General features: G+C 37.9%; 1 protein-coding gene across 1 annotated transcript; it reads left to right on the top strand.

Moving 5' to 3' along the window:
- Window positions 1-6653: 6653 nt before the first annotated feature.
- Window positions 6654-8302, top strand: gsx2 (GS homeobox 2). The gene is made up of 2 exons (XM_079832144.1): window positions 6654-7203; window positions 7461-8302. The coding sequence occupies exons 1-2, from the start codon at window positions 6816-6818 to the stop codon at window positions 7799-7801; spliced, it is 729 nt and encodes a 242-aa protein (XP_079688270.1). The 5' UTR covers window positions 6654-6815; the 3' UTR covers window positions 7802-8302.
- The last annotated feature ends 8483 nt before the right edge of the window (window positions 8303-16785 follow it).

Genomic DNA, 16785 nt, shown 5'->3' with positions numbered 1-16785 from the left:
TGCGGAAGAACATTGCAGCCGGAGCTACTTCTCTCTGTTTATATCTATGGGAAGTCATGCAGGGACTGTGCTCCTCCACAGCGGTTCCTAGCAGACCGGTCTGAAATAATCCCAATTTAAACACATTATAAGTGTACCATAATGATTCAGGGTGAGACAAAAACACGGTTTGTAAAATGTTTTTAGTAAATTCAGATATGTATTCTCTGTAATGCCTGAAAAGTATTGATGTTAAAAGTTAATTTTTTGTACCTGATTGTTTGTTTTGTTTTGTTTTTTCATAGTGTGATTTTTGCGGAATTCTATTGAATCCAATTGGGGTCAATTTGACCCGGACCATAAAGAGTGTAACCAGAAATAGTGCACAAGGGTTAAAAAACTGTGGCAATGTCTTCATAATAAATAAAAGAGGCTGGGTTGTTTCAACCCAAATTTGGGTCGAATATGGACAAACCCAGCCTTTGGGTGAAATGTTTAAATACAATTGTATCCCAATATTTGACCCAAACTTGGGTTAAAACAACCCAGATTTTTTAGAGTGTTGTAATATTCTGATATTATTCATGTTTATTTATTGATTATTCATATAAGTCCTATAACTAAATTTTTTTCAGGTGCATGACAAACGGAAAACAAATTTGAGACATGCATTTAATGATTGATTCTAAATTGCATCAAATGATTTTTGATTAAGATTAAATTAAGATAGGCTACATGATGGCATTGCATTAAAAAAGGATTTCAACTACTGCTTAACTTGTGAATATTAACATTCTCATTCTTAAAATCTATATCTTAGAATCGAATTCAAGTTTATTTACATTTAAATTGGAATGAAATCGGAAAAACATTGAAAACATTTGATTATTATAACGTGGTCCTATTTATCTCGGACCAGTAAACGTCTATTGTGGCTAAATTACAGCACCGGACATCCCAAGTCTGCATATTCTAAAAGAGTGTCTTGGATGTAACTCTGCAGCTCCCTATGGCCCTTTGAGTAAGGCCTTTAATCACATTTACAAGATTTTATTTCAGCATGTCAAGCGAAACGCAATCGGCATAAGGGCTATTCGATCCCGCGTCTCGCCTGTTGTGGTTTAGTCATGAACGTTTGTCTAGTCGTTTGGAAAGAACTGTTGTCTATTAGGAAGAGTTGCGCGCTCTAATAAGGTGATGAGAGAGAGGATTTTTTTAATGAGGTTAGTGGAGGTTCTGTGGGTAACGTTGAGTTCAGCATCACCGAATCCGTCGGCAGTTATCTTGTTTTTCTGGCCTCTCCTAATTGCGCGTTGTTTACGAGGCTTCTTCTCTCTCGGTCTCACTCTCACCCCTTCTCCGTGCGTTTATCGAAAAATAAACTCTCTTAATAAACACATCCCGTCATTTAGTCGCGAAGAGAAACGTTGAGAAAAGGCAACAGTTGCAGTTTGCTGTGGAAATTCCTATGTGTGTGGCTCCGGCTCCTTTTCATAAAAATCGTATCCGTCATTAAGACATAAATTAGATTTTGACACACACAGGCAATTGAATTTAAGCCCCCCACTCAGCCCCCCAAACGATGAAATGAAGAGCAGGCCCTGCAGCTGCTATTCAGATGAAGGAGATAATTGGCAATGAAAAGTCACTGCGCCGCATTATGTTGTCTGCGGGATCATTGTTCATTTTCCCCTTGCTATTGAAGACTATATTGAAAACCCGAGTGTTTCTTTTCAGTTTTCAGTATTCACCGGGTGTTGCTTGGTTACTGGGAATGGGGGGAATCACCCACTGTATCAGTCGGGATGGGCCGCAGGCTGGCCCCTTGCGCCACAATGCAACTTTTGTGAGGAGGCGTTGACACAAATTAATGACACTTATGCAATACGGCAGTTATGGACCGCTTATAGTGCAATATCGCACGGGACTGAAGGTGAGAGCTGACAACTGTGTTCATGTTTAATACATCACATTAGAGACACCCACATATTTGATGTAAATATAATTATCTACAATAATTGGACTAACCGTTGCTTGTATTTGTAAGCAGTTTATTCCAATGATTGCACAGTGTGATCCTTGAATTCAAATCCATTTAAAATGCATACGTTTTTGATTATAGTGGATCTGGTTTAAGGTGTCAATTGAAATGTTTGACTCAAAATGTGGACTCGGAGTATATAGGAAAATAACATTTTAATCAATAACCGTTTGAGTAATGGACTATTAAAGAATTTTGGAACACAAGTTCAGCAGTGCTCTGTCCTTTACCCCCCGAGTTTATTTAAATGATTTCCCCATACTTCTGTATTATTCATTCAGAGCTTTTATGGCTCTTTATTAGTTCATGAGTAGGCTATTTCACAAAATTAACTCAATAATTTGGACCCCACAAATACATCCCCCTCTAATACAAAACTATTTGTAAAATTATTAGCCTACTATAATTATTATTATTATTATTTCACCCTATAGGTGGCCTTTTGCCGTATCATAGAAAACATGTGCAAAACGTTTAGAAAATGAAAAATATAGAAGGCTATAATACTGAAAAGCCAAAGGCAAAAGATTTCGTTCTTGACAGATGGAGCAGAATTTAGTTTTATGAACAACCAACCCGTTCTCACTCCCAAGGCGTCAAATTCCGACGCATGGTCAAGTGCTTTTCGCGTCACAATAAAGACGCTAAAGGCACCCCTAGGCGTCACTTTATCGACGCGCTGAGTGCTCCATTCATTTCAATGAGAAACCTTTGGCGTCAGAAACAGACGCGTTGGGCATGGGAAAGTTATCGTCATGCTGATCATATATTGGGTTATGATTTTGCCATTATGACATGTTGGACTGTGATTCTCAATTTAATCAGCCAGCATCATTTTATTTACGCTATCTAGACACGTTTTAACATGTAACCCAACCCTATTCCATCCCTAAACCTACCCATTTGTGTGGTATAAAACGCAGATATAACAGGCAGAGTCGACTGCATGCACAATTTATTCAAAAAGTACAAATATTCCAAATATTCCGAGGCCAAGCGATTGATTTGTGTAAAGGAAATCCCCAAAAGCGATCAGCGTCTCCATCTGCAGAAGATCACGAACACATTAAATTTCAAATATTGCCGCCCGTTACATCAGTTTTCATAGTGAAATTGTATTGGCTCTCGTAAGTCTCATGACCAATTGCGTCATTACGTCAGCTTTGATTGTAAAATGTCATTGGTTCTCGTGTGTCTTGTGACCTAATGCGTCATGCTAAAGAGGCGTGTGTGTATTATTTGAATGAGATATGAATGAGTGCGTTAACGGAGCGGCGGGATCATCATCTCAGCGATTAAAACATTAAGATCAACTCTGTTCTTTACATAAAGACATCGTGGGACTTCAGAAGACTTGGAATGCAACATGAGTTCATACTTTTATACTGTTTTGGGTCAGTTTTTGCAATAAATAGATGTTACTGTACTTGTATTTGCCTGTTATGTGTTTTATATTGTTTAGAAGTGGGTAGGTTTAGGGTAGGAGTTGGGTTAGCAGCTCCAAAATATAAAAGTAACCTTTAAATATGAATAAAATCATGTCTGCTTTTACAAATGCAAAGAATAACATGCGTCTTGATCTGACGCATTGGGTAAACAACTGAAATGAATGGAGCACCCAGCGCGTCGATATAGTGACGCCTAGGGGTGACTTTAGCGTCTTCGATGTGACGCGGAAGGCACTTGACCATGCTTCGGAATTTGACGCCTTGGGAGTGAGAATGGGTTGGAACAACTTGTTTTTATTGTTTTGCTTACATTATTGTCTTACTTGTTCTTGATAATGTTACATGCCTTGGTTCCAGTACTACCAAACACAATGTGGTATTTATAGGGCCTATTCTTTACATAACTGGGATCAAAAATGACATGAGGACAACGGGTAAGCACGTTGATCATTTATTTTACTCAATAATGAACACTGGCTTCATATAGGCCCAGCTAGCCAACACTATAAAGTACAACTGAAAGTAGTTACTGAGTACAATCTTTACAACATTTTTATTAACAATGTTAATGTTATGCAGCCACAGTCGTTTCTCTTTGATAATAGCGCTTTGCTACGCATTTGTTATGCTCTCTGTCTTAACCCAAGCTGACAAAAGATGTATTCCTATCACCCCGAGCAGAATGAAAGGAATCAAAGGATTTTTTTTTTCCTTAAATGGGCTAATTTTCCCCTTGAATTATGAAAGTAATGGCTAGGTAACACTCTGTGCTCAGTACCCGACGGCTTAAGTCTTAAATCCTTCCACGTGGCCCGGCTAGTCGTGGCAATTAGAGCTCATTACAGACTCATAAAGACTCTCATTTGTAGGATTACTTAATAGACAATGAAATTTTATCGTGAAGAATTATAGAAAGAAAAAAAATAATAATATTGAAGACTGGACGGTATGATGGGCGCGCGCCGCGAATCATTCCGCGTGGCTTGTCAGTCATTCTCTCCGTCTCTCTCTCATGTCTCATGCGCCGCGTTTCCACCATTACACCAATTACAGCCAGAATGACAGATGTGTTTGTTTTTTCGCCTCTCCCGAATCAGCCCATTTAAAGTCATATTCTACATCGTTTAGGAACGAGAGTCGCCGCTGATTTCAGCAATTAAATGCCTATGAAAGCAAAGCGCGCAGTCTCCTCTCGGTGATATTAGCCCTAAATGCTGATAGGCCTATGAAATCGTCATCACGGCGCTTGAACTTTGCCCTCAATCATCATTAGTAGACTTTCAGTTCTATCATAACATCCATAAAAGCCGGCCCGAATGAGAGCTCGTTTTACTGTGTTTTGCATGTTCTTGAAAAGCTCAGGTGTCAGGCCTGTAATTGTGAGCAGAGATAATTGCAGCCTACATGCAGAGGGAATAGAGCTCTCTCATAGACTGACAGCATTGCTTTCACTGTAATCTTCAGACACGGTTTGACGAGGTTAAGTATCTCCTGAAGAAGTAGGAGGTAGACTAATACCGGACCTACCGTTTTGGCGAGACTTAACCTCGTCAAAGCTCGCTCGCGCAGCGTTCGCGCGCAGAAGAAAGTGGAAGCTCAACCCGCCGCTGACCCGCCGAGAGATCAAACCTGCTAATTATTGTCACAAGATGAGGGATTAACGCATTTCTGAAATAGCTGGCTGTTTATCCACTCCAAAAACCTCTACAATAAACACTTTCTAATTGAATCCTAATCGCTATCAAATTGCAAATGCCCAGACTCCAGAGAATCATAAATCTTTAATTGCCGGCCCAAGATCTTTCCAAACAGACTTGAACCAATAAGATTTGGCTTACACTTTAATTGCATATTCAGTTCGTTTATTAGATTCAAATCCCACAAGTTCAGTAGTTATTCATTACCACTGTTTTCCTTTGTTAATCTGTGTCTATAATTTCTCAAATAGCCTAATTAGCCTACAATTAAATAAATTATCTGTTTTGTACATTTGTGAAGCCTTTTGTTTGTTTTAAACATACAAATCCGTCTATTATTATGCATTTTCTATTACGTTTAAGGTTTAACACACTCTAAAAAATGCTGGGTTAAAAATAACCCAAGTTGGGTTGAAAATGGACAAACCCAGCAATTGGGTTGTTTTAACCCAGTAGTTGGGTTAAATGTTTGCCCAACATGCTGGGTAGTTTTATTTAACTCAATTGTTTAACACACTTTAAAAGATGCTGGGTTAAAAACAACCCAAGTTGGGTTGAAAATGGACAAATCCAGCAATTGGGTTGTTTTAACGCAGTAGTTGGGTTAAATGTTTGCCCAACCTGCTGGGTAGTTTTATTTAACTCAATTGTTTAACACACTCTAAAAAAATGCTGGGTTAAAAACAACCCAAGTTGAGTTGAAAATGGACACACCCAGCAATTGGGTTGTTTCAACCCAGTAGTTGGGTTAAATGTTTGCTTAAAAAAAAAAACAATTTATGGGTAAAACAACCCAATCACTGGGTTTGTCCATTTTCAACCCAACTTGGGTTGTTTGTTTTTAACCCAGCATTTTTTATAGTGCAATTACTGTAATGCTTGCTTAAAATGAACCCAAGTATGTTGGAAATGAACATTTATTAATATGATTAATAAATGAACATTATTAATACGTTTAATGAATAATAATTCAACAATAATAAATTGCTTCTTAATAAATGATCACCTTTTGATTATTATTGTTGCCTCTAGTAAAAATGTGTCGGATGTTTGGGTTCATTTTAAGCCAACCATATAGTGATTTTTAAACAATAGTTGGGTTAAATAAAACTTTCAATTTCAACCCAACTTGGGTTGTTTTTAACCAAGCATTTCTAGTGTATAATTTGACAACTGAGGTGTAATTTCCCATTTGTACCAGAGAAGGTTCGACACATACAGACAATAACAAAGTTTGTGAGAAATTTCGGCCTACCTCTCTTCGTCTGTCTCTAAATGAAAATATTAATCTATTAGACGGGGAGTATAATAGGATAATTGTTGATATCTCAGTAGGCGTACTTGCCAGGGCTGTTGTGCCACTTTGCGAGCTAACAAGACTGCATGGGCAAAGATTTGATTGGAGGCTCGCCTGGGCATCACGTGTCTCGGGACGCCAGAGGTACTAAAGCCCCTAGGCCGTGAGCGCACGTGGGTGACGTTAGGGCCGGCCCTCTCCGGGGTCCCTTTTGTTGAACTATCAAACATAAGCCAGCTCCCGAGGGCTTCAGAACAGTGTTAAGACCACTGAGTACTGCGCAAGTCCTTGGAGCAACGCCATCAGTGTGGTATCACTGACACCATCAGCATCTCACACAGACAGGAGCCATCATGTCGAGGTCTTTCTACGTAGACTCTTTGATTATCAAGGACCCCGCGCGCCCGGCTCTAAGCGAGCACACGGGGCAGGACTTTCTCATCCCCATTGGCATGCACTCTCCCGGCGTGATGAGCGTCACTGCGCCCGTTTGCCCGTCCCGGAAGACCGGCACATTCTGTGTCTGCCCGCTGTGCGTAACCTCGCATATCCACTCTCCCCGTGGCGGAATCCCTCTGCTGAAGGGACAGGGCTTCTCCGCAGGTGACGCGGCGTTCTGTCAGAGGGTAGCACACCATCAGAGCCCCGCGTTAGCGCACCCGGGACACGGACACGCGCCTGTCTGCACGCCCACAAGCTACAGCGTCACTGACCCTCGGAGGTATCACTGCCTGTCTCTAGGTGAGTGAGAGAGTGCGCGCGCATGCTACTACACCTGTTACCTACCTATTCGGCATAATATATTGAATGCAAAAAGTTTGTACGCATGTTACGTTCTTGTTTACTTTATGCTTTAATGAAGTATATCTTGATCTGCAGTTTAGCACATTTACATCTCTAATAAACAAACTGGTGTGTTAACAGCATTCGTTGAATTGTTTGTCAAAGTTACTAGGCATTGACGTGATTTTAATATTTGTTTTGCTTTTTCTCTATAGGTGTGTCTGACAACAGCCACCTACAGAACGGCAAACGGATGCGCACTGCCTTCACCAGCACTCAGCTGCTCGAGTTGGAGCGCGAATTCTCGTCTAACATGTACCTCTCCCGCTTACGCAGGATCGAAATAGCCACATATCTAAATCTGTCAGAGAAACAGGTGAAAATATGGTTCCAGAACCGCCGCGTTAAACACAAGAAAGAAGGCAAAGGCACGCAACGGAGCGCGCACGCAGGATGCAAATGCTCGGGCAGCCACTCGCACTATCCGCGCTCAGAAGACGAAGAATCCCTGTCACCTGTATCAGCCACAGAGGAGAAGGAGACTTCGCCTATCTAAAAGCGTCACGGACACCACAGACTTAAGTTTGGTACATTATGACACGGATCCGTTGAAACGGCTGAACTTATAGGACACTGTCTTCCGTCGTCCAATAACCCAAAGTGTATGGAGATTTAGCTTCTGCCAATTCCTTCCTCTTTCCCTCAAAGTGTGGTTTTACCCCGACACTCAAGTCAGCCATTCTTATATATGCGACAAACTGTGAAATAATAGTTTTTATGCAAGTCAATAACATGTCATAGCCTACAGTTTGTCAAGTGAAACGACCTCTGGTAATCCATTCTGTCATCCCTGCTCCTTTTAAGGATAAACGTTAGACGAATGGAGAAGATAAAAGACTCCCTGCGTGCTATTGTAAATATTCAGACTGTTAATCCAATCTGTCCTAGACTACTGAGAAACTGTGATTCTTTTTTTCTTCACCTGAATTGTATGTGCCTATTAAAGAAAATGTGTATATTTGTATTTATTTAAATAAATCACATCTGTAACTACACTAATCCGTTCTGACATGTATTATTTATCCTATTGGAACAAGACGCCTGTTTAAATATTATATGCATAAACCTTCAAGTGGCCACATAATGCAAAAAAAAAAAAATGATGTGCATATTTTTTTTATATTTATATGCATATGTATAATTATATGGTAGCCTGGTTGATCACAAGAATATTTAATTGACAAGTTTGAATACGATCAGGATGGAAAATTTGGGTTGGGAAAAGGAGATCCTTTGCAACACACCTCATAATATTCGACATAAATAGAACTATGAAAGACAAACTGCTGTATGGTGTAAACGAAGTTACACATGTTTTAAAAGTGTTTTAGCTAGAAGCCAAGCAAACTTTACAAAGCCTTCTGACCCCTTGGATACTTTTCAAAGAGAACAAGGGGAACGCTTTAAATTGATATAGGCATATGTGAAACTGATTTTAAAATGTTATCACTTGATTTTTTTTCTTTCTGGGTGTTCAGATCTTTAATTTCTTCAAGTTTAAGTAAGTCTTTAAGTACCGTTTAAACATTCTATTCTCACTTAATTTCCACTGTTCTTCTCATATATTCCCTCCTATAGTGCTCAGGCCACAAAAGGCCTATAGCAGAGAATTTCTGTCTCACGAGCCAGGTGATAGTCAATTATACGTCGACCCTATTCTGTGCGTGCTTTTCAAGAGACGGTTGTCCCCCTGTTAAATTAATCCGAAAAGAGTTTAATTGCAGTTTTTGTCCCACGTTTGGTTGCTTATGTAGCAATTCCTTCAATGCGAACGAGGGAAAAAAGCTACGCAGAGCTGGCCAAAGGCTTTGACAGGTTAGATTGTCCTGCCAGGAACTCGCATTTAGCCGGCGGACCCCCGACGGCGGCGAGCTCAAGGCCTTTCACGAGACGTCTACAGGGTTCCTCCGCGCGCGAGAAAACGATTTAGTCACTGTTTCATTAGGCACTATTTGAACCTTTCAACTTGGGCCAAATTGAGGGGGCATGCTGAAAATTGAGGGATTACGTAGGAGGGGTGATAGGAAATTAGCGAACGCTTAATTTAACTCGTGTTCCGTCAGAGTTTGGGATACATTCCTAATTGAGAGGGGAAGCAGGTGAAATTTTGGTCCCACGCAGGTCCTTTCAGAGGGGGAATAAATGGTCTCCTTTCACGTCTCGCTTCACGATCATATATTATCGAGGGAAGGCACCTAATGAATATATATTGAATTTCTTATTAATCGAATTAGACTTCACCCCTTGCAGGTGTGCGAGAGAAAGAGCTCCCGACGAAAGAGTTTTCAACCGTTTCGGGACTGACTCTCGTTTTTCAGACGTGACACGCTTGACCCCACTTGTCACTTTACTAATATCAGATTTAAGTTTGGAGTTTGGGATTTTGAAGACTTGGAATTTAACGTTGCCTCATATTTAACTTGGGTATTGAAACGTAAAAAGCATATTTGATTAGCTATTTTGGGTTAGCCTACTTTGTTTTGTACGCTTTCGTTTGGTGTTATGGCATTTAACATCACTTGTGTGGGTGGTGCAGTTGAGTACCATATTTGAGAATCCGATGCTTAAAACCAAATATTAAATGGAAACAAAGTAAAGCTCAGCTTTTAAAAGATTACGCTCTGTCGCAAAATGGCCAATTACGCATGACAAAGAGCAATTAATTGAATCCCCTTTTAAGGCTTGCAGCTGCTTTCGCCTTGAGAGAAGTGGGGCACACGGGCAATGAATAACTCCAAAACCTGATTTACCGTTCGAAAAAGAAGTAGGCTATACTTTAAGTTCAGTTTATGAAGTATACTTAAGTAATGTTCAAGTATATTTTTAAGTAGCCTATATGTTGTGTAGTAGCCTAAATATACTAATATCATGGTATACACTTATAGGTATATATTTCAGTACACATTGGGACTAAATTGGCCCACTTTTTAGTGTATAAAAGTGTACTATTAGTGTAACAGTGTAACTAGTTACCAACTAGGCTACATTTGGTTATACTTTATTTTAAGGTGTCATTATTACAGTGTAATTATATAGGTCTAAGTCCTGAGTAATATTAATTAACAACATGTACAAATATTAACACTTACTATAGGGTTAGGGTAGGATTAGGGTTTGGTTGATGGTTAAATGCATGTAATCATGCATAATTTACTGTTATGGTAAGTACATGTATGTAAAAAGGACACTGTAAAATAAAGTGTTACCCTACGTTTCTCATTTGTACTGCATCTATTACAAGTGAACTTATTAGTTTACTATTTTAAAGGGATAGTTCACCCAAAAATGACAATTCTGTTATCATTTAGTGACACTCAAGTTGTTCCAAACCTGTATACATTTCTTTGTTCTGCTGTACACAAAGAAAGATATTTGGAAGAATGTTTGTAACGAAGCAGATCTCGGCAGCCATTCTTTTTCCCCCCCACTAGTCAGAAGCTGCCGAGATCTACTTGGTTTACAAAAATTCTTCCAAATATCTTCCTTTGTGTACAGCAGAACAAAGAAATTTATACAGGTTTGGAACAACTTGAGCGTGACTAAATTGGCAGAATTTTCATTTTTGGGGGAACTATCCCTTTAATACTAGTACATTTTTTTAGTTTATGAAAGTAGCTTACACAAAGTGTACTCTCAGTGAACTAGTTTAGTATACTGTAAAACAATAATTTCAAGATATGTTATCACATCTTTTTTTATTTTGTCAAATCAGCTTAGATAATTAATGTGGTTCAGATAACATAATACTTTGTGTTTCTGTTGATTAAACCAATCTCCTTCATTGTATTAACTCACATTTTTAATTTCACTGAGCTCAAAAGTTTAAGGCAACCAGGTAACTTACTTTTTTTTATTTTAGCCAGTTTTTAGTGTAATTTTATACTGAAAGTATACTTGTACATTTTCTTTAAGTGAACATAACATCATATTTATAGTTTACTATCCATATATTATTTTTGCACTGTAAGTATACTACTATGTTCCGCTTTAGGTAGGCCTATTTTTTTATACTTGAAATATAGGCTACTAACTCTTTCAATTTAAAATTAAAAAAAAAAAAAAAATATTCTTGCTTCATGCATCCTTTTTATCAAAACTTGAATGCGGGAAAGTTTCATAAAAAATGAACATTTTAAACAAAAAAATAGCATTTTTATCAAAGACTTGTCCGGAACGCATACAGAACGATTATCAAAACACAGATGGAGTAGATCGAGTCCATCAACACCCCCAAAGCTTCATAGTGGGTCAACATTTAATTTTTCATAGTTTTGAATTTACATTTGCATAAGTAATCTTCTATTGCTTGTTTCTGATTCTTTTTCACCTGTGTTTTGATCCGGTGATTCTGTAGTCTTTCAGGAGATGCGTAATAGCGCCACCTACTGTATAACAGTGAAGTCACGAATAGACAGAAAACTCAGTCAGTGGAGGGGAAAGAGTAAAGTAGCTACATTTGAAGTAAATTCCTTTGTACACTACCAGTGGACTAGCCTACACAAATGCAGATACTCAGAATTAGTAACAAATCTGTTTTCTTTTTTAATCAAAATTTTCAAACAATGTAAGTTTAAAAGAAAGTATGTAAACCTAGGCCTATATGGAAAAAAGTATTTAATAGGCTAGCCTAGGCCTGCTCAATCAAAAGATTAAACACCATTACTAGTATACCTAGAATACTTAAAGGCACAGTATGTAACATTTTTGGGATTAAAATAGGCCTATCAAAAACCACTAGAACAATGTTAGGCTATATATTTTGTTGACTCGTTACATTATCCCAAATGTTTCCAAGAATGTTTAAAGAGAAATAAGCTATTTTAACCAGGACACAGACCATGTTCGTGTGTCACCTATCAATGACGTCACTCCCGCGTTACCCCCGATTTCCGGTTTTATTTTGTAGAAAACATGGAAACACCAAAGACGCTTTAATATATGATGCGTTTTATTTGACAGGTGAGCAACTGTTTGGAAATATTCTTTGACAGAAAACTAATCATTGTTATAAAGCTCAACACGGCTAGTTTTATTGTTTAAAGCTGGTTTTCTTGATTTACCGCGAGTACCATGTTTTACCATGCCTAATATCCATCTAGCTTACTACAGTGTGCAACAAGTGTCTCATAGTAGCCGCCGAGCGAACACACAGAGAAACTTTATAACATAATTTTCAACACAACAAACTCAAATAATGTATCTAATATGATAAAACAGCGCTGTGTACGCACGACCGGAAGAAGTTGAAGCACTCGTCTGCGGCATTATACAAACTAATAAAAATGACTAAACGATCTCTAGAGAAAGAAAATCACATATTGTGGCTTTAATGATACTTTTAAGTATATCTCGTTCAAAAGATAGAGCACGGAGACCTTTCTTAAGTGCAATGTTAAGTATATATCACAAATACATAAAAAGTATACTTTCTTATTTTTTTTTGTTTAAAAGTGTTGCCTCATGGAAATTGCTTCTTTAATAGTCTAGTTTCAACAGCAAAGTAGGCTACAATGTTGAAAAATGTGACTCTCTCGTTGGGCTTTCCAGCATTGTTTGAGCTCGGGGACATTTGGGCTTCTCTGAGTTTACGTCCGAAGCCGATTGTTTCAAAGATGATGGAACTGCGAATTCTAGACACGTGTCCCATCAGTGCTGTCCTTCATTTAGTGGGAACTTGGTCATCACACAATATGTCCCGAGCGCTTTTGTCGCGCTCTCTAGAATGGGCCCTTTCTGAGACGTGTCAGCTCCTCTTTAAGACGTCCCATTGTTGCGCCTCTGAGCGTGCCCACTATATTATCAAGTGTGCTTAGTGGCTTTGCTGGATTAGAATGTATAGCCATTGTACAACAAAAAAAGGGGGGAAAAGGTCAGCTTTGAATGAGATTGAATATATGATTAGAGAGAATATTATTCATTACTTAGGGTAACTTATACAGGTGGAAATGAAAGGCTTTAAAAAAACTGAGTGAAGCTTCCTCTCTGTTGACTGATGTTCTTTATTTGTTGATTATATTGAAGTTGGAAAGCAGGCTTGAGGTCTGTGAGAAATAATCTGTATGAATGCAGAAACATATCAATCATCGTAATCCTTAAGCAAGTATTGTGAGTCTTTGAACGTCTACATTTTAGGAAATTATTTCTGCGAGGACACACACAAGAGGAGCCAGAACGAATAAACAGAATATAGGCCTCAGCTTCTGGAACTGGAGAAGGAGTTTCTGTTTAACAAGTAGCCTACATTTCACAGCCTTGAAGGCATTCTGGCTGTAACACTAAACCTGACTGAACAAGATTTCAAAATGTGGTTCTAGAAAAGGCAAAGAAAAGGTTTGGTAAGTCAAGAACGAGACTGAATGTCAGAAATGTGAAAAAAAAGGTATTCAAACATCAAAATGATTTCTGTTTGCCAAATAAATAGTATCACTGTAAAAAAAAATCCCTGTAAAATTTACAGTAAAAAAAACGGCAGAACTGCCAGAACTTTACCGTAAAAAATACGGCAACGTTTCAGGTTTTACGGGATGGCACCATATAATTTAACCGTTTATATTGTAATAATTATTTCATTAACTAAAATAACCTACTGAAATACTAAGATATGTTATGTACCTTTGATATAGGCTATACTGACAACCACCAATCACAGTGGTGATGAGAGTCACATGATGAATCAAAGCTCATCACAAACAGCTTTTAGGAGGACAATATAATATATAGAAGGTGCACAGTGTCATTCACACAAACACCAAACAGCATCATGGTAACACATATTAAATTTAAAAATGCAATAAACATTAATTTAACAACATTAGATGTAACATAAAACCCTATTGTATACATAACTGATTAGAAGAAACATAGTTATTTCAATGAGAATACATCAAATGCAAAGTACCATGCAGGAAATTCTGGGAATGTCAATTTACGGCTTTTCACTGTAAATTACATAATGACTTGTTCTTTTTCACTTCCAAAAACGTATTTTACTATAAAAAACGGTATTTTACTGTAAAATGAGATTAAATGTAAGGTTCGATCTATTACAGTCACAGTTACAACCAATTAACTGTTTTTCACCGTAGCAGTTTTACAGTCTTTTACCGTTAAAATCACGATCATTTTTTACAGTGTAACTTCAGAAAGAGGCCCATTGGAAGGGAATTGTGGGGACATTCAGATTATGCTAAACGCTGCTGAAATATGATTGGCTGTTGTCAAATTTTTTTATCTGGGGCTATGTTAGTACATGCAGCAAAGAAACACCAAAACAAACCAAAAATTCAACTTTCTTGATAGAAAGGTTGCAGTTGTAAGCGTTTTCTGTTATAGCGCCCCCTATGGGTAGAAGTTGACGAACTTTGGTTCTTGTTCTCAGAATAGCTGTTAACAATGCAAACCAAGTTTAAAGGGATAGTTCACCCAAAAAAGAAAATTCTGTCATAATTTACTCACCCTCAAGTTGTTCCAAACCTGTATGAGTTTCTTTGTTCTGCTGAACACAAAATAAGTTATTTTGAAGAATGTTTGTAACAAAGCAAATAGAGCAACCATTGACTACCATAGTGTTTTTCCCCCTACTATGGTAGTCAATGGTTGCTCTCTCTGCTTGGTTAAACATTCTTCAAAATAACTTAATTTGTGTTCAGCAGAACAAAGAAACTCATACAGCTTTGGAATAAGTTGGGTGAGTAAATGATGACAGAATTTTCATTTTTGGGTGAACTATCCCTTTAAGGCAGATTGGACTTTTCAGACCAACATCTATCTGCAGCTCTTGCTTGGCTTCCTTTGGAAACCAGCAGGATTGAAGATCTGGAATAGACCTAGAGACTTTTAAGGAAGAAAATCATAAGCAGAGGTAGTGGAGTACATTTTTCGAGTGTCTATACTTTATGATACTTTATTTTTCTTTGGAAAACTTTTACTTCACAACATAAAGCATAATGTCATAATTTTTACTACACTACGTTCCATATTGAATATGATTTAATAATATTACATAACATTTTTTTAGTATTGTATACTTTTACTCAATTCAAATTATACTTATGCAATTTTTATGCAATTCAGTATTAAAGGTAAATGTATGAAATGTAGTGCAGTATGACATTATATAGTATGCTTTGGAATGTAGTGAAGTAAAAGTTTTCCAAAGAATACTTGAAAAATGTACTTGAGTAGAAAGTAAAAATACTTCACTACTGTCCGCCTCCGATCATAAGGTTATGAAAATATGGACAAAACGAGGGTTAGGCCTATTATTAGGGACCCCTTATACAACAGATCAATAGAGCTAAATGCAGCTTCATCGCCCAATGATTTTGCCATACAGATTTGAACAAAAAGTGAAATTATTGTTTCAGATTTTCTGAAATTTCTGGGCATCCCAGTTTATTTATAGCCTATGTTTAAAATAATAATAATTGTACACCCTCCTGGGCTAAACGCCTATGCTGCCTCGGTTTTATGCGTCCAAGGTCAACCTTTACTCATTATAAAGTATTTCCGCTTCTGCCTCGTCCACACGCCCACAAATATATAGCCGATATAGAAAGAAAAAAACCCTGTGAGCTTCAGCACGCTGGACAGCGCGTGTGTGAAAACAGCGCGTCAGACTGAGCCCAGTGACAACTGACCATTCAACGACCACTCGCCAACCACTGCTCACCGGATCTCATATCTGTCTGTGTCAGATCAATCAGTCAGTTAGTGACAGATTAAGAGTCCGAGGTCAGAATTATCCATTTCTCATTATTTTGTTTAATCAAATGAATCTCTCTATAGCATACTACCATGAAACGCATTTCTTAAAAACAGTGTTCTGTCCTTTGTAAGATTAAACAATGTAAAGAAATGTAGCAGATACTTAAAAAAATATATGCATATTTTCACAGTTAATAATTTAATGTTTCTAAGAGTGAGGATTAATCTCAAATTTGCCTTAAAAATGTTGACATTGAGCTGAATTGGGTCTAAGTTATTTACATTTGTGCTAAGTCAATTGACAACGCTAGTAGAAAGTAATGTGCTTTATTATTATTATTATTATTATTATTTAAGTTAATAAGTCTTAAGTTATTAGTCTACTTTTTTCCTGCCCATCTCTTTTCTGTGAACACCATTAAAACGTAATTGTCTTTCTCTCCCTCTCTCATACACACACACACACACAGAGAGAGAGAGAGAGAGAGAGAGAGAGAGAGAGAGAGAGAGAGAGAGAGAGAGAGAGAGAGAGAGAGAGAGAGAGAGAGAGTATGTATGTATGTATGTAAAAATGTCAAACCTCAAATCTTCGCCCTTTCTTTATAAGTATGTTATTGTGCTTATAAAGTTGAAGCCATTTGTTTTGATGTGGTTTGTACTTCGATTCGATTTTATTACTCCCAGAGGGCTTTAATTCTCTCTCTCTCTCTCTCTCTCTCTCTCTCTCTCTCTCTCTCTCTCTCTCTCTCTCTCTCTCTCTCTCTCTCTCTTGCT

The sequence above is a fragment of the Gobio gobio genome (assembly GCF_949357685.1).
Source record: "Gobio gobio genome assembly, chromosome: 12".
Classification (NCBI taxonomy): Eukaryota; Metazoa; Chordata; class Actinopteri; order Cypriniformes; family Gobionidae; genus Gobio; species Gobio gobio.
Note: the sequence above shows the minus strand (reverse complement) of the source record. Positions and strands in the feature narration are given on the sequence as shown.

Excerpts from the sequence above, each read along its gene's own strand:
- gsx2 (XM_079832144.1), top strand. The coding sequence starts at position 6,816 with ATGTCGAGGTCTTTCTACGTAGACTCTTTGATTATCAAGGACCCCGCG. Across the intron at positions 7,204-7,460 it reads GTATCACTGCCTGTCTCTAG|GTGTGTCTGACAACAGCCAC; the intron begins GTGAGTGAGAGA and ends TTTTCTCTATAG.